Below are 25881 nucleotides of genomic sequence, written 5' to 3'. Positions count from 1 at the left end.
CTCTCTCTGTCCTGACTCAATACCCATCTCTCTCTCTGTCCTGACTCAATACCCATCTCTCTATCTGTCCTTGAGTTAACTTTCTCTGCACAAACCCTCCTATTACCTTCAGTACAGTCTAATCTATATTAATGGAACAGGTCAGATGTTACAGAGAGGAATGAGTGAAGCCCTGATCTATGTCCCAAATGGCACCATATTTCCTATGTAGTGCACTACTTTTTGATTAGGGGCCCATAGGGCTCTGGTCAAAAGTAATGAAGGGACTAGGGTGCCATTTGAGAGTCAGAGCTGAATAATTCCGCTGACAAGGACAGATTGGTCATTTCTCCTGTCTGACTGTGGGGGATGGGGAAAGTGAATTTGGTCCGAGAAAGAGTCACATATTGACGAGACAAAACCATATGCTGTACATACAGCCTTAAGAATAAGGTCATTAGATTGGTCATGCATAGCCTGTGCCTGTCTGTTATGGGAGCACAATAAATGACAGGAAGGAGGCTATTATTTATCAGTAAAACGTACAATGTCACTTTTAACGTATTCTGTAATATAAGAACACAAAACAGCTATAAAACAGGTTCCATTCTAATAATGTGCATAATCACCGTGTTAGTATAAAATGGAGCCCCGTTTCCTCCAGTGATATAAAACACTACTTGGATAGAATATTCGGTAACTAAACGCGTGGGGTGATGGAATAGCCTATAGCCTACGGTGTTGACTATTCAACAATGACGCATTAAACATTTCTTAATGTATTCGATTAGAAAATGCACATTTATCAATCATAAAGAAAACAACAGTGATTTATCCTACCTGTAGTGGGGTTTCATCTGGCAATTGCCTTATCCTATTAAAACAATATCCCGTCCCCTTATTTATTTATTTATTTATAAAGGACCTTACAGATGAGTGGATGGTCCAAGAGCGAGCCTCGGAGATCTTCCGCTCAGGTTCGATCATCCGACAATTTAAATGTTTATCATCGGCTCTGCTGATGAGGAGGGTGTTCGACGCAGCATCAGTCCTCTACTCTCTCAACAGGAAACAAAGGCAACCCCAACCAAACGACTCTGCTTTTTAGATGTCTGTAATCCTCAATAAACAGCGTGCTCACAAATAGCATATTCTTATGTTTTCCAAGTTTGTCTTCAAAGAGTTTAAAATGGTGGCAGTTCGTCCGTACAGACCATTGGGTATAGACAGTGAAGCCAGCAGCGATCCGCATCAGATAAAATTGTATGAATTACCAGCAGCTGCGCAGGTGTTAGAACATGGGAGCGACAGTCGAGGAGGATGCTGTCATCACCATCATTCATAAACCATCACCCAGATTCATGATCATGATAAGCATTAGATATTTAAACCATTGTGCTGTTTTGTCAACTGTCTTACACTGATGGTAAAGTCTGGACATTTAAATGCCGATGATGTGAGGAGGCATTTACAACCCGAGGTTGCTATAGAGATCATTTTATGATCCAGTTGACATATTCTTCAATAGGCTTGCAGAAGGTCGTAATGATATTCGGTCTGTGGAGGATGACGTTTTGAAAATAAATGAATTCATATCCATGTGAAACAACCAGTTTCTGAACAGCCAAATAGCTTAACAGCATTTCAATTATAGTATTTAATACTGTTTTCCCCCCAAAAAAGGGTCTTCTGATGCATTCAATGGTTAATCACATCTAGTCTATTATGTTTTATGATAAGGGTTTAATTTTTGCATTATTAGGTCGCCTCTGTGTGCAATACCCCTTCCAATGCAGCAGGTGACGCACCTTGTCTGTATTTGTCACACGCCGATAAAGCGACCGGAAGCGTAAAATTGTTCCTTTTTCAAGATGTCGGTGTATGGCCCCGTGGTGAAAATTCACCCTGTCGTTCTCGCCTCCATCGGCGATTCTTACGAACGGAGAAATGAGGGAGCGAGTCGTGTGATCGGAACCTTGCTTGGTAATTTAACTATAAACTTACTTGAGCTCTAATGAAAATGGATTAGACGCGCAGGGAGGCAAACAGCCTGTCTCAGCTAGCTAGCTACGGCTAACTTAGCTTGCATCACTTTGCTGATGCATTGCCAGGCTCTCACATCCTCTTGATCCAAAAATATACCAAAGCTCCTCTGATTATAAAAATTTGACCAAGTATTACACGTTTTTAGCTTGCCTAGATTACTGTGGAATGTTTATGTTGTTGAAACTTTGCTTGCTAGCGAGTAACAGGTTCCATAGAATAGTTAAATTTGTCCCCGTATCATCGGCACAAAACGAGGATCGCAACTTAATGCATTCCTTACTTAATGAATTCCTTGTCTTCCTCAGGTACCATTGACAAGCACTCTGTGGAGGTCACCAACTGTTTCTCCGTCCCCCACAATGAGTCTGAAGATGAGGTGATGAGAAGTGTCACTGATACAACTATATACTATCTAGCTATTGCTGTAGTGTAGAAATGAGGAAAGCTTGCACATGTAGTCCTAGAAGTGAAACTGGTGTCTTTGTGATGGTGACAGGTTGCTGTGGACATGGAGTTTGCCAAGAACATGTACGATCTTCATAAGAGGGTGTCACCCAGCGAGGTCATTGTTGGATGGTGAGTAGGCTTATATTCTTCCCTAGTCCCATTAGAAAAAAGCTTTTGTCCCACGCTGGTACTAACAATTATTGACAACTTATTCAATTTACTAGATTTAATTCAATAAAAACTAAATAAATCTGTTTGGCTGTGTCAGAACACTGCTCTAAAGTCAAACCATTCTCCTTCAACAGGTATGCCACTGGCTTTGAGATCACTGAGCACTCTGTGTTGATCCATGAGTACTACAGCCGAGAGGCCACGAACCCCATTCACCTCACCATGGACACAGCCCTGCAGAGTGGCAAGATGAACATCCGTGCCTACGTCAGGTCTGTGACTTCCCTCACTTTAACCAGTCTCTCTTCTGTCTCAGTACTTTAGTTGGTCCACTGAAAAGCTTTTGTTGACTCCATCCCAAGCAGAGTTGCTTCAACTCCCTGTGACTTCCTGATCTCATCTTTCAGTTGTTTTGTAATGTTTGCATTTGCTGTTTTGTTACTTTGGCATTCCTTTAAGCACTTTGGCATTCCTTATGATAGTTTTAAATAAATTCATATCATTTTTCCCATTGCTTCGGTTGCCATGACAGTGCCCAGATGGGTGTGCCGGGAAAGACTGTCGGTGTGATGTTCACTCCCCTGAGTGTGAAATACAAGTATTACGACACAGAGAGGATAGGAGGTCAGAACCTTCATTCTTCTTCCCTTGTTTTCTGTCCCATTTGTTCCTGGTTTGGACACGGTTTTATTTGTTGGGGTGTGGAAATCCTTAATAAAATTGATAAAATAATTTGTATATTCTAGTTGACCTTCTCCAGAGGACGAGAGATGCTCCTAACACCACCAATGGGCTGACCTCTGACCTCTGCCAGGTGGGCGGGGCAGCAGGCCGTGTTCAGGACATGCTGGCCACGGTACTGACCTACATTGAGGATGTGTTGGTGAGTAGCCTACACACACAGAGCCTATATTATGGCTGCAGCCCACATTACATTTTACATTATCATATTACATATTATTACATATTTATCATATTACATTACGGAGACGTCTGTTATGTCAACCTTGTTACCGTATGCAACTCATCGGAAAATAGTTGATTTTAGTTGAGTTACGACTTAATTAATTTGTGTTTATGCGTCTCTTGTGGCCATAACCTAAGCTTTTCTTTATGTTTGTCAGTCTGGTAAGCAGATGGCAGATAACAGTGTGGGACGGTACCTGATGGATCTGGTCAACAAGGTTCCTAAGATCACAGCAGAGGACTTTGAGACCATGCTCAACTCCAACATCAACGTAAGTAATTATGCCTCTTGGATTTGGGCCTGTATTCATCAAGTGCTGGTTTAGGATCAGTTTTGCCTTTCTTTTTTCTTTTTTACATCACAATTACATGGTTGGGAATCTGATCCTAGATCAGCACTCCTACTCTGAGACGCTTGATACGTACGGCTCCTCATCTGTGGAATTGATTCAGTTGAACAGCCATAATAAATGTCCCTTGCACTCATGACATTTGTGTGAATGTATACCGTTTCTCTTTCACAGGACCTGTTGATGGTGACCTATCTATCTAATCTGACTCAAGCACAGATCGCCCTGAATGAGAAGATTGTGGTACTCTGAGCATTGAGAGATCAGGATGGTTTAGTTCTTAATAAAGAGTGATGGATAAAACATTTGTTGGTATAGCTCAAATTAATAAAGGTGATATACAGTACATTGTGTAATTTTAATGTTTGCTTGCTACAACTGAAGGGATGTTTTCTAGCTAAAATAATTTATTTGCAGATTCCACAATGTGTTCCTGAATGGGACAATGCATGCCTAGTAACATAATTTATATTTCTGGAAAAGCAGTATGAATATAAATTAAAGCTCAGAGTTTGTTTGTGTGAGTACTATCCCGCTGTTGTTGGTTCCAGAAGTAATAGAAATGGGCCTCGTATTTAGGAACCTGTGTTTTCTGCAAACATGGGACATAACAATGTTTTATCCTGCATTTTAATCCTCTTTCAGAAATGAGAATTGGACCAAGACTATGCAAAACACAGGGCCGGACTCATACAGTATGATGACAATGCAGATTAGTTAGGATGAAATCCCTATTTGGTCCACAGGGTGGCACTAAAGAGCTCAGGTCTTGCCTGGCACAGTTTTATTTCACATTTTATTTACCTTTATTTAACGAGGCAAGTCAGTTAAGAACAAATTCTTATTTTCAATGGTGGCCTAGGAACAGTGCGTTAACTGCCTGTTCAGGGGCAGAACGACAGATTTGTACCTTGTCAGCTCGGGAGTTTGAACTTGCAACCTTCCGGTTACTAGTCCAACGCTCTAACCACTAGGCTACCCTGCCGCCCCAGTGAGGGGTCTCCTATGCAACAGGGGTCATAGAGGGTAGGGACTGGGAAGATCAAAGGTTAAATGAATTCTGATGACCATAGGGTCAAAGAGAGGCTGTGTATAACCCAAGACCCATATGGACCCTGATCAAATGTAGGGAATATGGTGCCATTTGACAGCATACTCTACATCTAATAATCATCTTTCGTATCCTCTTTCTGGGCGGAGTCAACAGTTACAGTTGAAGTCGGAAGTTTACATACACCTTAGCCAAGTACATTTAAACTCAATTTTTCACCATTCCTGACATTTAATCCTAGTAAAAATGCCCTGTCTTAGGTCAGTTGGGATCACCACTTTATTTTAAGAATGTGAAATGTCAGAATAATAGTAGAGAGAATGATTTATTTCAGCTTTTATTTCTTTCATCACATTCCCTGTGGGTCAGAGTTTACATACACTCAATTAATATTTGGTAGCATTGCATTTAAATTGTTTAACTTGGGTCAAATGTTTTGGGTAGCCTTCCACAAGAATTTTGGCCCAGTCAGCTGGTGTGACTGAGTCAGGTTTTTAGGCCTCCTTGCTCTCACGCTTTTTCAGTTCTGCCCACAAATGTTCTATAGGATTGAGGTCAGGGCTTTGTGATGGCCATTCCAATACCTTGACTTTGTTGTCCTTAAGCCATTTTGCTACAACTTCGGAAGTATGCTTGGGGTCATTGTCCATTTGGAAGACCCGTTCGCGACCAAGCTTTAATTTCCTGACTGATGTCTTGAGATGTTTCAATATATCTTCAATTTTCCTTCCTCACGATGCCATCTATTTTGTGAAGTGCACCAGTCCCTCCTGCAGCAAAGCACCCCAATAACATGATGCTGCCACCCCCGTGCTTCATGGTTGGGATGGTGTTCTTCGGCTTGCAAGCCTCCCCCTTTTTCCTCCAAACATAACGATGGTCATTTAGCCAAACAGTTCTAGTTTTGTTTCATCAGACCAGAGGACGTTTCCACAAAAAGTACGGTCTTTGTCCCCATGTTCAGTTGCAAACCGTAGTCTGGCTTTTTATTGGAGGTTTTGGAGCAGTGGCTTCTTCCTTGCTGAGAGGCCTTTCAGGTTATGTCGATATAGGACTCGTTTTACTGTGGATATAGATACTTTTGTACCTGTTTCCTCCAGCATCTTCACAAGGTCCTTTGCTGTTGTTCTGGGATTGATTTGCACTTTTCGCACCAAAGTACGTTCATCTCTAGGAGACAGAACGCGTCTCCTTTCTGAGTGGTATGACGGTCTGTGTGGTCCCATGGTGTTTATACTTGCGTACTATTGTTTGTACAGAGGAACGTGGTACCTTCAGGCGTTTGGAAATTGCTCCCAAGGTTGAACCAGACTTGTGGAGGTCTACAATTCTTTTTCTGAGGTCTTGGCTGATTTCTTTTGATTTTCCCATGATGTCAAACAAAGAGGCACTGAGTTTGAAGGTTCAAATTATGTCAATTAGCCTGTCTGAAGCATCTAAAGCCATAAAATACTTATCTGGAATTTCCCAAGCTGTTGAAAGGCAATGTCAATTTAGTGTATGTAAACATCTGACCCACTGGAATTGTGATACAGTGAAATATAATGTGAAATAATCTGTAAACAATTGTTGGAAAAAGTACTTGTGTCATGCACAAAGTAGATGTACTAACCGACTTGTGTCATGCACAAAGTAGATGTACTAACCGACTTGCCAAAACTATAGTTTGTTAACAAGCAATTTGTGGATTGGTTGAAAAACAGGTTTTAATGACTACAACCTTAGTTTATGTAAACTTCCAACTTCAACTGTATGTCCACCATATTTATCAACAGACCCTCCTTTCCGGTTTAATGTGGCTCACTTGGTAGAACATGGGATTTGTTGTGGGTTCAATTCCAACAGTCGCCCTGGATAAGAGCGTCTACTAAATGATCTAAAACATAAATACGATTTCTTCCTACGACTGAGACACTTAAATGAAACCTAATTCATGCATCCATTCATTTCTTTGAATCTTGATTTTTTTTTAAATTCTCCCCCTGTTATCTTAAATAGAGCTACAGTATTGAGGGGTGACAGAGTACATGGACCAAGCATTGACATTCTCATCCGATGAGTGGGATTAAGGTAGCTGTGTTGCAAAGAGACTCCTCTAATTCTAACATGCTGCCCAACAAACTAGTTCGAGACTAAAAGTATATTGCATGCAAAACCCGCTATTACAGCATTATGATCTGAGGTACTGGGCTTTGTCTGTGTCCAAAACAGCAGCCTATGCACCGCTGCTGACCAGAGTCCTATGTACTATAGGGAATAGGGTGCCATTTGGGACGTATGTATCCTTCGAGAGAGAGAGAAGCTGGGAGGGGATAGAGGATCAGGGTAGTCAGCAGCAGTAGACTGGTGTAGCCGTAGTTAGTTATGGTCAGTAAGTAACAAATACAAAACAACAAGAAAATGAGTTGTCCAGGAAACTGCCTTGTCCCTTTGTGGAGCCCTGGAAGGGTACTGGTCTAACACAAGAACACAATGGCCATGTGTCTTCATACAGCTTTAAACTCCTCATTAGTTTGGTCCTAGTGAACATATCTGTGGCCCAAATGGAACCCTATTCTCTATATAGTGCACTACTTTAGACAAGAGCCCTATGGGTTGTGTTAATGAGCCTCGAGCATGTAAAGCCTCCCTTTAGAGAACAGATCCACAGTTCTAAAGTCTTACCTACAGTAGCTCTGGGTCTTTGCAATACGTGTGATGATCTACAATAAGCATCCATTCACGCACTGCATTTAGTCTTGCCGCTCTTTAGGTTATGCCACAATACAAAAGATCTCTCAGACCAATTTGGTTCAGATAATTAAAGTGTCGGTAGTTTATAGTGTTTTCCCATGGTATGCTTCACAGTTGAACCACGCGTGATTCACAAGCACTAATTCTAGTTTTTAATGAGAGGCCATTATGTGTAAACCCTGCCAAGCCAAAATTATAGGTGCAATGGAAATGTATGCTTTTTTTTCGTGGAATGAAGTCATGAATTTGTGACTGTCGTTCTCTTTGCTTTGTTTTAGTTGTGCCAGTTGACATGAACATAAATACATCTCTTCTGGGGATAGGGATGAATTCATGTTTGTTGTCACAGACTTGTCAACCCCTATTACTGGGGTGTCCCAAATGGCACCCTATTAAATACGTACTGCACTCCTTTTGACCACGGACAATAGGGCTCTGGACAAAAGTAGAGAATGATATTGTAAATAGGTTGCCATTTGGGACACAGGTACTATCTGGCCCTCCCATTGGCTTATCTCCAAGGAATGCCAGTGAGTCACAACATTCCAACTGGGAACAGAACATTGGCCTGCTGGTTTGTTTGTTGGAGAACTGTACAGTCTTCTAGATGGAATACTATTGTGTGTGTGGGACATTTTTCACCCCAGCGCTCAGTCTTTGATTAACTATGTCCTGACAATTAGGTCTTATGCACATATATTACTGTGTTATAGTTCCAGGAGAGCCATATATTTAATATATTGGAAATATTCTAAATATACTGTATGGCTCTGGTTCCATATATGCTACCGGACAGTGGATGTAGGTTGTTCTTCCCACGTATTTACCAAGTCAACAAACATTCCCAAATGACACAGTTATTCTGTCTTCACATTATATAGTTAGTTTCTCCATGAGGTCAGGAACTGTAGTGTACATTATATATAGACATATAGACTTGTTTATACTGTATTATTGACTGTATGTTTGTTTTACTCCATGTGTAACTCTGTGTTGTTGTACGTGCCAAACTGTTTTGCTTTATCTTGGCCAGGGTCGCAGTTGTAAATGAGAACTTGTTCTCAACTTGCCTACCTGGTTAAATAAAGGTAAAATAAATAAATAAAATAAATAAAAACATAATTCTGCCTGGGACATTTCTCCACATTTCTAGCAGTGAGGATTCATTTGAGAAGGATTTGACAAGGTCCCAAATGGCACCCTATTTGCTATTCAGTACACTACTTTGGACCAGGGTCCATACGGCTCTGGTCAAAAGTAGTTGGTAAAAATGTTATGGTACTTATTGGATAGTTTCTCTCTCATTTTACAGTCTGTCAAGGGTCTTGAAGTGTCCAGCAGCAAGATGAACCATGAGGCTCGACCTCAAGTCGTTGTGGCAAAACCCAAAACAGCCATCCCTATTTCTATAGTGTTTTTATATCTTCTAGATCTAGGATGAGAAAGCATGTGTTTTTATATCTTCTAGATCTAGGATGAGAAAGCATGTGTTTTTATATCTTCTAGATCTAGGATGAGAAAGCATGTGTTTTTATATCTTCTAGATCTAGGATGAGAAAGCATGTGTTTTTATGGCATATTTAACTTTGAGGGCCCACACTGGTTAGTTCAATTCAGATGACAGAGTTAGAGAATGTGGATGCATCTCAAATGGTGCCTTATTCCCTTTATAGTGCACTTCTTTTCACCAGAGCTCTATGGACCTTTGTCAAGTGTAGTACACCATATAGGGATTAGGGGGCCATTAGGGCTGCGTCCTGTGTCTCCAGTATGATCCAACTTCCATAAGAACTAATTGCTACTTGTGGCATTTCATTTTTACTGATTTTATGTTTACACTCCTCTGTAATAATAATAATTCTTAATGAAAGTTGTAATTTTGCATCAAAATTATTTTATTACCCAGTGAGTCAACCCTCTGTTCTGAAATAGGCCCAATATGGCTTCAGCTAGGGTTGGGGTCAGACAGGCCCAACATGGCTTCAGTTAGGGTTGGGGTCAGACAGGCCCTACATGGCTTCAGTTAGGGTTGGGGTCAGACAGGCCCAACATGGCTTCAGTTAGGGTTGGGGTCAGACAGGCCCAACCTGGCTTCAGTTAGGGTTGGGGTCAGACAGGCCCAACATGGCTTCAGTTAGGGTTGGGGTCAGACAGGCCCAACATGGCTTCAGTTAGGGTTGGGGTCAGACAGGCCCAACATGGCTCCAGTTAGGGTTGGGGTCAGACAGGCCCAACATGGCTTCAGTTAGGGTTGGGGTCAGACAGGCCCAACATGGCTTCAGTTAGGGTTGGGGTCAGACAGGCCCAACATGGCTTCAGTTAGGGTCTGAGTCAGACAGGCCCAACATGGCTTCAGTTAGGGTTGGGGTCAGACAGGCCCAACATGGCTTCAGTTAGGGTTAGGGTCAGACAGGCCCAACATGGCTTCAGTTAGGGTCTGAGTCAGACAGGCCCAACAAGGCTTCAGTTAGGGTCTGAGTCAGACAGGCCCATCAAGGCTTGAGTTAGGGTCTGAGTCAGACAGGCCCAACATGGCTTCAGCTAGGGTTGGGGTCAGACAGGCCCAACATGGCTTCAGTTAGGGTCAGACAGGCCCAACAAGGCTTCAGTTAGGGTTGGGGTCAGACAGGCCCAACATGGCTTCAGTTAGGGTCAGACAGGCCCAACATGGCTTCAGTTAGGGTCAGACAGGCCCAACATGGCTTCAGTTAGGGTCTGAGTCAGACAGGCCCAACATGGCTTCAGTTAGGGTCAGACAGGCCCAACATGGCTTCAGTTAGGGTTGGGGTCAGACAGATACAGTATGGCTTCAGTTAGGGTCAGACAGGCCCAACAAGGCTTCAGTTAGGGTTGGGAACAGACAGATACAGTATGGCTTCAGTTAGGGTCAGACAGGCCCAACATGGCTTCAGTTAGGGTCTGAGTCAGACAGGCCCAACATGGCTTCAGTTAAGGTCAGACAGGCCCAACATGGCTTCAGTTAGGGTTGGGGTCAGACAGATACAGTATGGCTTCAGTTAGGGTCAGACAGGCCCAACAAGGCTTCAGTTAGGGTTGGGAACAGACAGATACAGTATGGCTTCAGTTAGGGTCAGACAGGCCCAACATGGCTTCAGTTAGGGTCTGAGTCAGACAGGCCCAACATGGCTTCAGTTAAGGTCAGACAGGCTCAACATGGCTTCAGTTAAGGTCAGACAGGCCCAACATGGCTTCAGTTAAGGTCAGACAGGCTCAACATGGCTTCAGTTAGGGAAAGACCACCCATGGACTGCCAGACAGACACGGGTAAAAATGATGATACACTAGCAATTTTTTTAGGCAATATTGCTGACAATGGAGATATGAAATTAAAATTCAATTTCCTCATTTATTCCCTCATCTCTTACAGCTTGTTAACTAGATTTTGTTACATACGTCGTAACAATATGAGACCAAAGCGTGGAAAGTGTAACATCTTCTTCATTTAAAATGAAGACCAAAAAACTACAAAAGATAAACGAACGTAAAGTTCTGCAGGGCTATACAGCTACTGTGTAAAAACAAGATCCCACAAACTAGGGTGGAAAACAGGCTGCCAAAGTATGATTCCCAATCAGAGACAACGATAGACAGCTGCCTCTGATTGGGAACCACACTCAGCCAACAAAGAAATAGAAAACTAGAATGCCCACCCAAATCACACCCTGACCTAACCGAATAGAGAAATAAACAGGCTCTCTAAGGTCAGGGCGTGACAGTACCCCCCCCCCCCCCCCAAAGGTGCGGACCCCGGCCGCAAAACCTGACTCTATGAGGGAGGGTCCGGGTGGGCATCTAGCCTCGGTGGCGGCTCCGGTTTGGGGCGTAGACCCTGCTCCGCTTGCTGATCCCTCCGCTTCCGTGGAACCGGACCGTGGATCGTTGCTGGAGGAACCAGACTGTAGATCGTCCCCGGGGACTCCGGACAGTGGATCGTCGCTGGGGGCTCCGGACCGCGGACCGTCGTTGGAGACTGTGGACCGCGGACCGTCGTTGGAGACTGTGGACCGCGGACCGTCGTTGGAGACTCTGGACCGCGGACCGTCGTTGGAGACTGTGGACCGCGGACCATCGTTGGAGACTGTGGACCGCGGACCGTCGTTGGAGACTCTGGACCGCGGACCGTCGTTGGAGACTCTGGACCGCGGACCGTCGTTGGAGACTGTGGACCGCGGACCGTCGTTGGAGACTGTGGACCGCGGACCGTCGTTGGAGACTCTGGACCGCGGACCGTCGTTGGAGACCCTGGACCGCGGACCGTCGTTGGAGACTCTGGACCGCGGACCGTCGTTGGAGACTCTGGACCGCGGACCGTCGTTGGAGACTCTGGACCGCGGACCGTCGTTGGAGCCTCTGGACCGCGGACCGTTTCAGGAGGTTCCGGACCATGGACCGTCTCAGGAGGTTCCGGACCATGGACCGTCTCAGGAGGTTCCGGACCATGGACCGTCTCAGGAGGTTCTGGACCATGGACCGTATCAGGAGGTTCCGGACTGTGAAAGGTCGCCGGAAGCTCTGGACTGGGAACTGTCGCCGGAAGCTCTGGACTATGGAGGCGCACTGGAGGCCTGATGCGTGGGACCGGTACAGATGGCACTGGGCTGATGACACGCACCTCAGGGCGAGTGCGGGGAGGAGGCACAGGACGTACTGGACTGTGGAGGCGCACTGGAGGTCTGGAGCGTAGAACTGGCACAACCCGTTCTGGCTGCATGCTTACTTTAGCCCGGCAAGTGCGGGGCGCTGGCACAGGACGCACTGGGCTGTGAAGGCGCACTGGAGACACGGTGCATAGAACCGCATAACATGGTGCCTGAACAGTGACACACACCCCAGGGTGTGAGCTCAAAAACATCTGCCACGTTTTCCCAAAATATTTTGGAACCGCAGACTGATCTCATTACCAACATCTGTGTTCTGTGTTTGGAGGATTATTAAAAACTGGCCACTAAGTGGCACTGCCGATAACTATTCCCAGATTATAAAAACGTGCACATTTTCTATGGAAAAATGTTTTTTTTTTGCAATTGTATCACAGCCTTAAGGCTGAATGAATTCCCCTCTGTCATTTAATGATATACTCTTATTACAGTGGCAGGAAAACACTTCTAGCTAGTAGCATTGTAATGCCACCCTATTAGTGTACTACTATTGACCAGAGCCCATAGGGATATGCACTATGTAGGGAATAGGGTGCCAAGAGTATCCAGCCTCATCAGGGAGGCAGCAGTGCTGGAAAAGATGATGCAGCACTCAGCGTTGGTGTTCACAACTGGCAGGATCTGTAATCTGATTGGACGTCAAACACAAGGCCAGAGCCTGGGCCTTCCTGTGGCGGGAGATACTGCTGTCATCGCCAGTAGGGTTCCGTCCCAAAAGGCATTCTATTCCCTTCGTAGTGCACTACCTTTGACCAGGGACCTTAGGGCTCTGGACCGTAGGGCTCTGGAATAGGGGACCATTTGGGAAAAACCTAGGATGGGCATCAAAGAGGAGGTCTCTCCCTACACCTCTGCTGATAAGAGTGGACAAACGCACCCTCGCTTTAAAAAAACCCAGACATATTATACCCGGGAGGAGGAAACAGAGCAGAGAGCCCAGAACATGGTGAGGGAGACTACGAGACCTTCTCTACAGTAAGAGAAGAGACTACTAGACCCTCTCTACAGTAAGATACTACCAGACCCTCTCTAAAGTAAGAGAAGAGACTATCAGACCCTCTCTACATTAAGAGAAGACTACTAGAACCTCTCTACAGTAGGAGAAGAGATACCAGACCCTCTCTACAGTAAGAGAAGAGACTACTAGACCCTCTCTACAGTAAGAGACTACCAGACCCTCTCTACAGTAGGAGAAGAGAAGAGACTACCAGACCCTCTCTACAGTAGGAGAAGAGAAGAGACTACCAGACCCTCTCTACAGTAGGAGAAGAGAAGAGACTACCAGACCCTCTCTACAGTAGGAGAAGAGACTACTAGACCCTCTCTACAGTAAGAGAAGAGACTACTAGACCCTCTCTGCAGTAAGAGAAGAGACTACCAGACCCTCTCTACAGTAAGAGAAGAGACTACTAGACCCTCTCTACAGTAAGATAAGAGACTACTAGACCCTCTCTACAGTAAGAGAAGAGACTACTAGACAATCTATACATTAAGAGAAGAGACGAATAGACCCTCTCTACATTAAGACAAGAGACGAATAGACCCTCTCTACAGTAAGAGAAGATACTACTAGACCCTCTCTAAAGTATATTAATAGACTACTGGACCCTCTCTACAGTATATTAATAGACTACTAGACCCTCTCCCCAGTAAGAGAATAGACTACTAGACCCTCTCTACAGTAAGAGAAGAGACTACCAGACCCTCTCCCCAGTAAGAGAAGAGACTACTAGACCCTCTCTACAGTAGGAGAAGAGACTACCAGACCCGGTCAACAGAAATAGAAGACTACTAGACCCTCTCTACAGTAAGAGAAGAGACTACCAGACCCTCTCTACAGTATAAGAGACAACTAGACCCTCTCTACAGTAAAAGAAGAGACTACTAGACCCTCTCTACAGTAAGAGAAGAGACTACCAGACCCTGTATACAGTAAGAGAAGATTACTAGACCCTCTCTACATTAAGACAAGAGACGAATAGACCCTCTCTACAGTAAGAGAAGATACTACTAGACCCTCTCTAAAGTATATTAATAGACTACTGGACCCTCTCTACAGTATATTAATAGACTACTAGACCCTCTCCCCAGTAAGAGAATAGACTACTAGACCCTCTCTACAGTAAGAGAAGAGACTACCAGACCCTCTCCCCAGTAAGAGAAGAGACTACTAGACCCTCTCTACAGTAAGAGAAGAGACTACCAGACCCTGTATACAGTAAGAGAAGATTACTAGACCCTCTCTACAGTAACAGAAGAGACCACCATACCCTCTCTACAGTAGGAGAAGAGACTACTAGACCCTCTCTATAGTAAGAGAAGAGACTATTAGACCCTCTCTACAGTAAGAGAAGAGACTACCAGAAACTATCCACAGTAAGAGAGGAGACTACCAGACCATCTCTAGAGTAAGAGAAGAGACTAATAGACCCTCTCTACAGTAAGAGAAGAGACTACTAGACCCTCTCTACAGTAAGAGAAGAGACTACTAGACCCTCTCTACAGTATATTAATAGACTACTGGACCCTCTCTACAGTATATTAATAGACTACTAGACCCTCTCTACATTAAGAGAAGAGACTACTAGACCCTCTCTACATTAAGAGAAGAGAAGAGACTACTAGACCCTCTCTACAGTATATTAATAGACTACTAGACCCTCTCCACAGTAAGAGAATAGAAGAGACTACTAGACCCTCTCTATAGTAAGAGAAGAGACTATTAGACCCTCTCTACAGTAAGAGAAGAGACTACCAGAAACTATCCACAGTAAGAGAGGAGACTACCAGACCATCTCTAGAGTAAGAGAAGAGACTAATAGACCCTCTCTACAGTAAGAGAAGAGACTACTAGACCCTCTCTACAGTATATTAATAGACTACTGGACCCTCTCTACAGTATATTAATAGACTACTAGACCCTCTCTACATTAAGAGAAGAGACTACTAGACCCTCTCTACATTAAGAGAAGAGAAGAGACTACTAGACCCTCTCTACAGTATATTAATAGACTACTAGACCCTCTCCACAGTAAGAGAATAGAAGAGACTACTAGACCCTCTCTACAGTAGGAGAAGAGACTATTAGATCCCCTGTACAGTAAGCGAAGAGACTACCAGACTCTCTCTACAGTAAGAGAAGACAAGAGACTAATAGACCCTCTCTACAGTAAAGAATAGACTACTAGACCCTCTCTACAGTAAGAGAAGAGACTACCATACCCTCTCTACAGTAAGAGAAGAGACTACCAAACCCTCTCTACAGTAGGAGAAGAGACTACTAGACCCTCTCTACAGTAAGAGAAGATACTACTAGACCCTCTCTACAGTAGGAGAAGAGACTACTAGACCCTCTCTACAGTAGGAGAAGAGACTACTAGACCCTCTCTACATTAAGAGAAGAGAAGAGACTACCAGACCCTCTCTACAGTAGGAGAAGAGACTACTAGACCCTCTCTACAGTAAGAGAAGATACTACTAGACCCTCTCTACAGTAGGAGAAGAGACTACTAGACCCTCTCTACAGTATATTAATAGACTACTGGACCCTCTCTACAGTATATTAATAGACTACTAGACCCTCTCTACATTAAGAGAAGAGACTACTAGACCCCCTCTACACTAAGAGAAGAGACTATTAGACCCTCTCTACAGTAGGATAAGAGACAATTAGACTATATCTACAGTAAGAGAAGAGACTACTAGACCCTCTCTACAGTATGAGAAGAGACTACTAGACCCTCTCTACAGTATGAGAAGAGACTACTAGACCCTCTCTACAGTACAGTGAGCATTCATTAAAGACCCAAATGAACTATCAGAGCACAGTGTCCCACAGAGCATGCAGCACAGCAGCACAGCAGCACAGCAGCATGTAGCACAGCAGCACAGCAGCATGTAGCACAGCAGCACAGCAGCATGTAGCACAGCAGCACAGCAGCACAGCAGCATGCAGCAGAGCAGCACAGCAGCATGTAGCACAGCAGCACAGCAGCATGTAGCACAGCAGCACAGCAGCATGTAGCACAGCAGCACAGCAGCACAGCAGCATGCAGCACAGCAGCACAGCAGCATGTAGCACAGCAGCACAGCAGCATGCAGCACAGCAGCACAGCAGCATGTAGCACAGCAGCACAGCAGCACAGCAGCATGCAGCACAGCAGCATGTAGCACAGCAGCATGTAGCACAGCAGCACAGCAGCATGCAGCACAGCAGCACAGCAGCATGTAGCACAGCGGCACAGCAGCACAGCAGCATGCAGCACAGCAGCACAGCAGCACAGCAGCACAGCAGCATGTAGCACAGCAGCACAGCAGCACAGCAGCACAGCAGCACAGCAGCACAGCAGCACAGCAGCATGTAGCACAGCAGCATGTAGCACAGCAGCACAGCAGCATGTAGCACAGCAGCATGTAGCACAGCAGCACAGCAGCATGTTCCCTCAGGGTTAAGTTTGAGCTGTATGGCAGTTGCTGAAACTCGCCCTTGGTGGTGCCTTGCTAACGGCGATGACTCGTCAGTGAGTGTGTCCCTGTCCCATCCAGTGCCAAGACAGTTTGGTTAATTAAATGAACTCTTGCTCATGCCTTCCTTCCCGTGCCAGCTGTAACATGCTGCGCTTAAAGGGAACCCGCGGGATGCCGTGACCACCACATCCTCACCGAGAAATGTGTTACAGACCACGTGTTAAAGGGGCTCATGTTCTGATGGCAGAGAGAAACAGAGGTGGCATCCCAAATGGAAACCTAATCCCTTTTGTACAATTATTTTGTCCAGTAGTCAAAAGTAGTGCATTATATAGGGAATAGCGCCCTGTTCAAAAGTAGTGCATTATATAGGGAATTAGGGCCCCGTTCAAAATGTGTGCATTGTGTAGGGAATAAGGTGCTATGTGGGATGCCCCCTATGACAGCATAGGCCTACAGTTAATAGCAGAGGGAGGAGAACATAAACTAGTACAGTGATGTCAGAGCAGGGAGAGAATGAGCATACCTGCCTACTAAAGCAGGGAGAGAATGAGCATACCTGCCTACTAAAGCAGGGAGAGAATGAGCATACCTGCCTACTAAAGCAGGGAGAGAATGAGCATACCTGCCTACTAAAGCAGGGAGAGAATGAGCATACCTGTCTACTAAAGCAGGGAGAGAATGAGCATACCTGCCTACTAAAGCAGGGAGAGAATGAGCATACCTGCCTACTAAAGCAGGGAGAGAATGAGCATACCTGTCTACTAAAGCAGGGAGAGAATGAGCATACCTGCCTACTAAAGCAGGGAGAGAATGAGCATACCTGCCTACTAAAGCAGGGAGAGAATGAGCATACCTGTCTACTAAAGCAGGGAGAGATTGTGCATACCTGCCTATTAAAGCAGGGAGAGAATGAGCATACCTGCCTACTAAAGCAGGGAGAGAATGAGCATACCTGCCTACTAAAGCAGGGAGAGAATGAGCATACCTGTCTACTAAAGCAGGGAGAGAATGAGCATACCTGCCTACTAAAGCAGGGAGAGAATGAGCATACCTGTCTACTAAAGCAGGGAGAGAATGAGCATACCTGCCTACTAAAGCAGGGAGAGAATGAGCATACCTGCCTACTAAAGCAGGGAGAGAATGAGCATACCTGCCTACTAAAGCAGGGAGAGAATGAGCATACCTGCCTACTAAAGCAGGGAGAGAATGAGCATACCTGTCTACTAAAGCAGGGAGAGAATGAGCATACCTGCCTACTAAAGCAGGGAGAGAATGAGCATACCTGCCTACTAAAGCAGGGAGAGAATGAGCATACCTGTCTACTAAAGCAGGGAGAGAATGAGCATACCTGTCTACTAAAGCAGGGAGAGAATGAGCATACCTGTCTACTAAAGCAGGGAGAGAATGAGCATACCTGTCTACTAAAGCAGGGAGAGAATGAGCATACCTGCCTACTAAAGCAGGGAGAGAATGAGCATACCTGTCTACTAAAGCAGGGAGAGAATGAGCATACCTGCCTACTAAAGCAGGGAGAGAATGAGCATACCTGCCTACTAAAGCAGGGAGAGAATGAGCATACCTGCCTACTAAAGCAGGGAGAGAATGAGCATACCTGCCTACTAAAGCAGGGAGAGAATGAGCATACCTGCCTGCTAAAGCAGGGAGAGAATGAGCATACCTGCCTACTAAAGCAGGGAGAGAATGAGCATACCTGCCTACTAAAGCAGGGAGAAAAACTGATTCTGAGGCTGATGAGGTATTCAGAGTGGTCGTTCTGTCACTGTATGTGTGGTGTCTGTCCAAAGGGGTGGTGAATAAAATAAGAACACAGAAAGTAGAAGGAGTGCAGATGCTATGCTACATCGGCAACATGTGGCTCTTTGTATGAGGGTCTCACCTTGTCAAACCAAGTCTAAGGGTATATAAGATGTATTGTGGAACGGGTGAGCTGCTTTCAGGTATTATAGAGTAATTACACACGTATTACACTGTCTTGTACATTGAGGGGAATTATGGTTTTAATGACAGAATATAATCATCGTGTGTGGTGTGTGTGTGTAGTACGTGTAAACCCATGAATACTCACGTATATATATATGAATGTATTCAGAGACATATATTTATGGCATAATGGTATGTATGGATACATGCTTCCATTGAAACACAATCAATAATATGTAAAACATTTATTGACGCCTCTGTCAAGAAAAAAAAAACTTATTACACAGTTTGGAAGAAACCATTTTGAAATCCCTTTTAAAGGAACGACGAACGCACAGCACAGCACAGGCTGAAGAGCTGGTGGAGGAAACTCCACTCCGTCCAGGCAGCGCGTCTTCCCTTCCTTATCGTAATAGGCATGCTCAGCAGAAGGGCTGTGCAGTTCTCTCAGCGACTGAAGCTGGGCGCAGGGGAACTGCAACGGCCGCGCCAGGCATCTTCCAGGTAGGATGCGTATCTCTGTCATTTCGCGTTTATAATGATCTCGCAAATATTTATGCATTTTTTATACTCTGATAATGCTTTGCCATGCAGATATAATTTTTCAGGGGAGGGGCTGTCTATTTTTGCTTCACGTACACGGTAGCGCAGGGTGGCTGTGTGGGTCTTGGTAAACACACACAGTCAGCTAAGACGCATCTGCAAACCTTATAATTAACGGCGCTTTAAACTTGCACACACGGAACATGTTCCGCCTTCGATTGATCAACGTTAAACAGCGATTGATGGCGCGATGTGAATATGTATTTGATGACATGGTGGGGTGTATTTTTTAGGGAGACGTGTAAAATTGCAATGGGGTTATAATTTGGCTAACGACCGTTGTTAATGCACTACCGTTCACTACATTTTTAACTTAGTGTGTGTGCACGTATATACCTTTTTTTCATAGGCGCTAGTATATACCTGCAGTAACCTAGCCTGCTGCGTAAAGCAATGTTTTGTATTGTATGGGAGTGCAAAGCTGACTTGAGAAATCATTCTTAACAGTCAATTATATGTAGGCTGTACCATCTAACACTGCAGTATAGCAAGGCTCTATAGCTAACCATAATGTATCTATCTAGTCTACATAGTAACAGGAATAATCAGTTATTGATAGGCAGTGGCGGCTTCTCTGTTTCAGACGGTTATCCCTTTATAGAGGCAGGTTGAATCATATAAGAAAATAAGCGTAATGCATATGCTATTTGTTTTTATATATATCCAGGACAAGGTCCAAACGTGGTATTCAACTTATGTTTTAACTTATATAGCAAAGTTCAGACACTAGCCTAAGTCATGGGTCAAAGATCAGACACTAGCCTAAGTCATGGGTCAAAGTTCAGACACTAGCTTAAGTCATAGGTCCGAAATACAGGACATTTAAAAAACAACATAGGATAAAGTGTCTGTCTTACTTTCAGGTCTGCAATAAGATGGCATTTTAGATATCCATTAGCACAGAGGTAGGCTGCATGGTGTTGCAAGGGCTGCTTTCCTATTTGCATTGGTCAAAAGAAGTGTACTATATTGGGAAAAGGTGTCATTAGGGATGCAGGCTGGTGTTGGTTGCATGGCTTTTCTGCACGGTGTTGCTGCACGGTGTCACAGTGCACTACTTACTACCTGACTACTCAGGGGAGGGAGGGAGGGGAGGGGAGGGGGGAGGGAAATGAAGGGAGGGGTAGAGGGGAAGGGAGGGAAGGATGGGGAGGAGGGAGGGATGGAGGGGGAGAGGGAGGGAGGGAGAAGAGAGGGAGAAGAAAGGGAGGGAGAAGAGTGGAGGGGTGGGAGAGGAAGGGAGGGAGGGAGGGGAAATTAGTGGAGAAGAGGGGAGGAAGAGGTGTGAGCCAGATCAACAGCAGACAGAATCTCTGATGTGGTTTCAACAACCTCAGCATTGCCATTTTTCCTTGCATGCGTTGAATCAGTCAGGGTATTAGTCGGTGTGTGACTGTTTGTCATTGCAGTTGCTGCTGAAGCCTACAAGGAGGCACATGTGCGCATTCCAAATGACACCCCATTCCCTATATAGTGCTCTACATTTGACCAGAGCCCTGTGGGAATAGGGTGCCATTTTGGATACAACCTGGAGACACATGTGCCCAAGTGCTTCTTCTATGGTTTCCACTGGTGACCTTGCTCAAAGATTAACCATATTGGCCCTAGTCAAAAGTGATACACTATATAGGGGATAGGGTGCCATTTTGGATACCGACACTGAATGGTTTCAGTAGCCACCTTCTTCATCTTCTCCAAACTATTTTTCTGTCTGTACAGTTTGTTTGGTCTACGGGTTTTCTTCACCATGGCAACAGAGAGAGTCATAGAGCACGTGCTTTTCATCTACTGTGTAAATTCTAGTTGCCATATTCACTAGCATTCTGTCCGAGGGGTGTGCTTGTACATCAAGCTGCCTCACTACTGGAACAGGAGAAGGGAGTTCTGCCCCTATGGACTATTCTATGCTCGGACGAGGCTTAGGTTACCTATATTCAGACCTCTACAATGCTCCTGCATGGTGTGCTAGTTTCGAAATGAAACCCTTAAGGAAATATTTTGTAGGTTATTGTAGAGAGGCAGGCAGCAGGTGCTTCAACTGTTTGACACAACACACAAGGAGCCTGGAGTCATCAAAGGGGCTATGGGTTATTCTAGGCGTTAGAGGTTCTAAACATTATTATAAACTGGGTGGTTCGAGCCCTGAATGCTGATTAGCTGACAGCCTTGGTATATCAGACCGTAGACCACAGGTCTGACAAAACATGTATTTTTACTGCTCTAATTACGTTGCTAATCAGTTTATAATAGCAATAAGGCACCTCGTGGGTTTGTGGTATATGTTCAATATACTACGGCTAAGGGCGCGTTGCGTTGTGCCTAAGAGCAGTCATGGCATATTGGCCATTTGCCACACCCCCTCGGGCCATATTGCTTAATTCTAGATGTTAGAAGTTCTACACGTTATTCTAGACGTTAGAGGTTCTAGAAAAATATTCTAGACATTAGAGATTATTTTAAGATGTTATTTACTCAATGTTACTATCTCAAGTGCCACCTTTGGGTGTTTACTGAGGACTCATAAGGGGAGTGACAAATGCCTTTCTACTTACGATATAGTCCTCTATGGGCCCTGGTCAATGTAGTGCACTATAATAGGGAATGCGGTGCCATTTGTGATGTATACAAGGTTTTAAAATGATGTTTAATGTCCGAAGGTCAAATTGAGGTCAAGAGAATATGCTGGAATATAAATAGAAATTAAGAAAGTGTGAAATGATGTGGATGGACATTTATGTGAAGTATCATTATTCTCTTTACAGTGCACTACTTTTGACCAGGGCCCATAGTGGTTAAAAGTAGTGCACTATATGGGGAATAGCGTGCTATTTGAGATGCATGCACAGATTTATTCACATAATTGTAAGACCTACTATCAGGAACCGGCCCCCCATAGGCTTACCACAACATTTCAAGGTTAAATGTTTCTCCATACTATGACTATATTATCAAACATTAAACACACAATGGCAATAGTAGAATTACCGAACCCTGACTACCCTTTCGCCCCACAAACTATGCCATTTACTTGACTTGATTATAACGAGCAACTAGACTTTATCCGCGTCCCAAATAGCACCCTATTCCCTGGGGGAATAGTGTCCCTCAAGTACACTACTTTTGACCAGAGCCTCTATAGTACACTACTTTTGACCAGGGCCCATTAGCCTTTGTGTTGATGTCCTACTGAAAGTGCTAAAGTTTCCATGGACATCTGTTACTGACTACCCAACTACATTGAATTTGAAATTGTGTGCATTTGTGTAAGTGAATGAATGATGTGCTGTATGTGTCAACTAGTTTTATGGCAAAGGGACAGCTGTTTTGAACAAGCAGATTAAAGGAGACATCTGGGATTTATACATCCTGTTTTGGACTTTTAAATGAATGATATATAGCCATCGATTCTTTATGAATTTGAGAGGGGTTGCATTTTTTTGTCAGCCTCATCCCTCAAGCGGCAGGGTTTCCATTTAGTTTTTGTTTGAATCCCAGATTGTCCCTTTAATGGGTTTGCATTGCAGGGTTGATCTTGTATTAGAACAGGTGTTCCTCAAGCCATTTCTGTGGACACTCATCCAGGGAGGGTCGTTTTTTTGTTACAGTCCTGCACTAACATACCTGATACAAGTCATCACCAAACCATATTAGTTGAATCGGCAGGGTAGCCTAGTGGTTAGAGCGTTGGTTCAAACCCCCGAGCTGACAAGGTACAAATCTGTTGTTCAGCCCCTGAACAGGCAGTTAACCCACTGTTCCTAGGCCATCATTGAAAATAAGAATTTGTTCTTAACTGACTTGCCTAGTTAAATAAAGGTAAAAAAAATCAGGTGTGTTTAGTACAAGGTTGGAAGGTAAAAGTGCTCCCCTTAAAGGGTGAATGGGTTGAGGGACACAGTGAGAGAGCTACAGTAACCTGTTCCTGTGTCGGCCTGGTTAAGGAGGAGACTTGACGCATCATAAATAACTACTCATTGTTATTTGTGAAGTCAGTCACAATTTACCCATTGTACATCACGGTTTTTGATTCTCCCAAACACGGCCTCTCTCTTTCTATAATGTCTTATTGTGTCGTTTTAAAGGAATCTTAGTTATTCAATTCTTGGTAACACTTAAAAGGGGTAATCTGCAGTTGCTACATCAATTTGTTGACCTGTAAATAAATTATATGTACCCATGGATTCATGTAGAATATAGCTTATAAATAAACTTAGTCTATTTGTCGTACTCCAGTGTTTGTAAGCAAATGTAAGTAAGTAAATGTAAATAAACACTGTCATTTTGATATCATAGATGGTCTTTGGTATGACTCGCCTTGCATCCATAGTGAACAGCTTGACGTACAAGTACACCCCCTGGACAGGACATTAGTGTATCGCATGGCCTTACCCTCAATCAATCTCCTCAATGCTGAGTGCCAAGCAGAGAAGCATCGGGGTCCCATTTTTACAGTCTTTGGTATGACTCGGCCAGGGATCGAACTACCAACTTTCCAATCTCAGGGCAAACACACTAACCACAAGGCCACTGATCTGTTTAAAGGGATAGTCCACCCAAATTACACAATAACATGGTTTCCTTGACCTATAAGCAGTCTATGGCCCAGGTAAGACAGCAATCAATGCTTTGGTTTTGTTTACCTGGCACCTGTCTCCCAAATGCCATCTTAAACCAACATGTAATTTTGTAATTTAGGGGAACTACCCCTTTAAAATTGCACTTAAACCTGTGTAGCAATAACATAATTACATCAGTAACAACATTTAGCATCAATGTTGTTAGTAGTAATCACAGCGCACAGAGCAATTATTTCTTCTTCTGGGTACCTAAAACACCTAGTCTATCTGCCTGGAGAGTCAACAGAAAGGACTTTACAGTAGGAGTTTACATACAGTAGGAGTTTACATACAGTAGGAGTTTACATACAGTAGTATGTTCCAAAGGGCACCCAAATGCCCTTACCTTCCACCAGAGGCCTTTTTGTTTGTATATTTGATTTAACTAGGCAAGTGGGTTAAGAACAAATTCTTATTTTACAATGACAGCCTACCCCGGCCAAACCCTAACGATGCTGGGCCAATTGTGCACCGCCCTATGGGACTCCCAATTACGGTCGGTTGTGATACAGCCTGGAATCAAACCAGAGTCTGTAGTGATGCCTCTTGCACTGAGATGCAGTGCCTTAGACCGCTGCGCCACTTGGGCTAGATTAAAAGTGTATTCTAACTTAGTGTTAATCTGGCCAGGCACTCATATTGCCTATGACTCGACATTTGTCCATTGAATGCCGACTTTTTCATGAAAACTGAATGGCAAGCCACTAATCACGTCCAAACCTGATAATCAGCATGCTAATGTGTGCAAAGCCTTTGATCACAGAATGGATGCTTTATAAGCCCTGCCACTGTCATCTCCAGGCAGGCTGAGTCTGTGATGGGCACTAATTAATACAGTGTATTCAGAAAGTATTCAGACCCCTTCTCTTTTTACACATTTTGTTACGTTACAGCTTTCAATCTACACACAAAACCCCATAATGACAAAGCGAAAACAGGTTTTTACACATTTTTGCAAAGTTATTACAAATAAAACCAGAAATACCTTATTTACATTAGTATTCAGACCTTTTGCTATGAGACTGGAAATTGAGCTCAGGTGCATCCTGTTTCCATTGATCATTTTTGAGAAGTTTCTACAACTTAATTGGAGTCCGCCTGTGGTAAATTCAATTGATTGGACATTGGAAAGGCACACACCTGTCTACATAAGGTCCCACAGTTGACCTTGCATGTCAGAGTAATTACCAAGCCATGAGGTCGAAGGAATTGGCCGTGGAGCTCCAAGACAGGATTGTGTCGAGGCACAGATCTGGGGAAGGGTAGCAAAAAATGCCTGCAGCATTGAAGGTCCCCAAGAACACAGTGGCCTAGTAGTTAGGAACCACCAAGACTCTTTCTAGAGCTGGCCGCTCGGCCAAACTGAGCAATCGTGGGAGAAGGGCCTTGGTCAGGGAGGTGACCAAGAACCCCATGGTCTCTCTGACAGTGCCCCAGAGTTCCTCTGTGGAGATGGGAGAACCTTCCAGAAGGAATTTAATCTCTGCAGCAATCTACCAATCAGGCCTTTATGGTAGAGTGGCCAGACGGAAGACACCCCTCAGTAAAAGGTACATGACAGCCCTCTTGGAGTTTGCCAAAAGACACCAAAAGGACTCTCAGACCACGAAAAACAAGATTCTCTGGTCTGATGAAACCAAGATTGAACTCTTTGGCCTGAATGCCAAGAGTCACGTCTGGAGTAAACCTGGCACCATCCCTATGTTGAAGCATGGTGGTGGCAGCATCATGCTGTGGGGATGTTTTTCAGCGGCAGGAACTGGTAGACTAGTCAGGATCGAGGCAAAGATGAACAGAGCAAAGTACAGACAGATCCTTGATGAAAACCT

At 44.3% G+C, this 25881-nt stretch overlaps 2 protein-coding genes across 4 annotated transcripts in view; one reads left to right on the top strand and one right to left on the bottom strand.

The window, feature by feature from the left end:
* The window catches only part of LOC109874777 (G protein-activated inward rectifier potassium channel 3), a 38966-nt gene that overhangs the window by 11090 nt on the left and 1995 nt on the right, over positions 1-25881 (bottom strand). Inside the window, exon 1 of one of the 3 annotated variants that reach the window (XM_031810726.1) lies at positions 910-1340. The exons of 1 other annotated variant lie outside the window; for it this stretch is intronic. The gene's annotated coding sequence lies outside the window, so the exon portion shown is untranslated. Of the gene's footprint in view, positions 1-819; positions 1341-25881 lie in introns of those variants that run through there. One more of the 3 variants, XM_031810727.1, reaches the window with a different exon arrangement.
* Positions 1828-4305, top strand: LOC109874888 (eukaryotic translation initiation factor 3 subunit F). The gene is made up of 8 exons (XM_020466939.2): positions 1828-1962; positions 2331-2401; positions 2522-2601; positions 2778-2915; positions 3176-3267; positions 3390-3526; positions 3768-3881; positions 4134-4305. Exons 1-8 carry the CDS (start codon positions 1851-1853, stop codon positions 4209-4211), a joined length of 822 nt encoding a protein of 273 aa, XP_020322528.1. The 5' UTR covers positions 1828-1850; the 3' UTR covers positions 4212-4305.

This window comes from Oncorhynchus kisutch, linkage group LG30, assembly GCF_002021735.2.
Source record: "Oncorhynchus kisutch isolate 150728-3 linkage group LG30, Okis_V2, whole genome shotgun sequence".
NCBI lineage: Eukaryota > Metazoa > Chordata > Actinopteri > Salmoniformes > Salmonidae > Oncorhynchus > Oncorhynchus kisutch.
The sequence above is the reverse complement of the archived record's forward strand: the minus strand, read 5'-3'. Positions and strand labels throughout refer to the sequence as shown.

Coding starts and splice junctions, on each gene's coding strand:
- LOC109874888 (XM_020466939.2), top strand. CDS start 1,851: ATGTCGGTGTATGGCCCCGTGGTGAAAATTCACCCTGTCGTTCTCGCC. Junction 1,963..2,330: donor TGTGATCGGAACCTTGCTTG/GTAATTTAACTA, acceptor TGTCTTCCTCAG/GTACCATTGACAAGCACTCT. Junction 2,916..3,175: donor AACATCCGTGCCTACGTCAG/GTCTGTGACTTC, acceptor TTGCCATGACAG/TGCCCAGATGGGTGTGCCGG.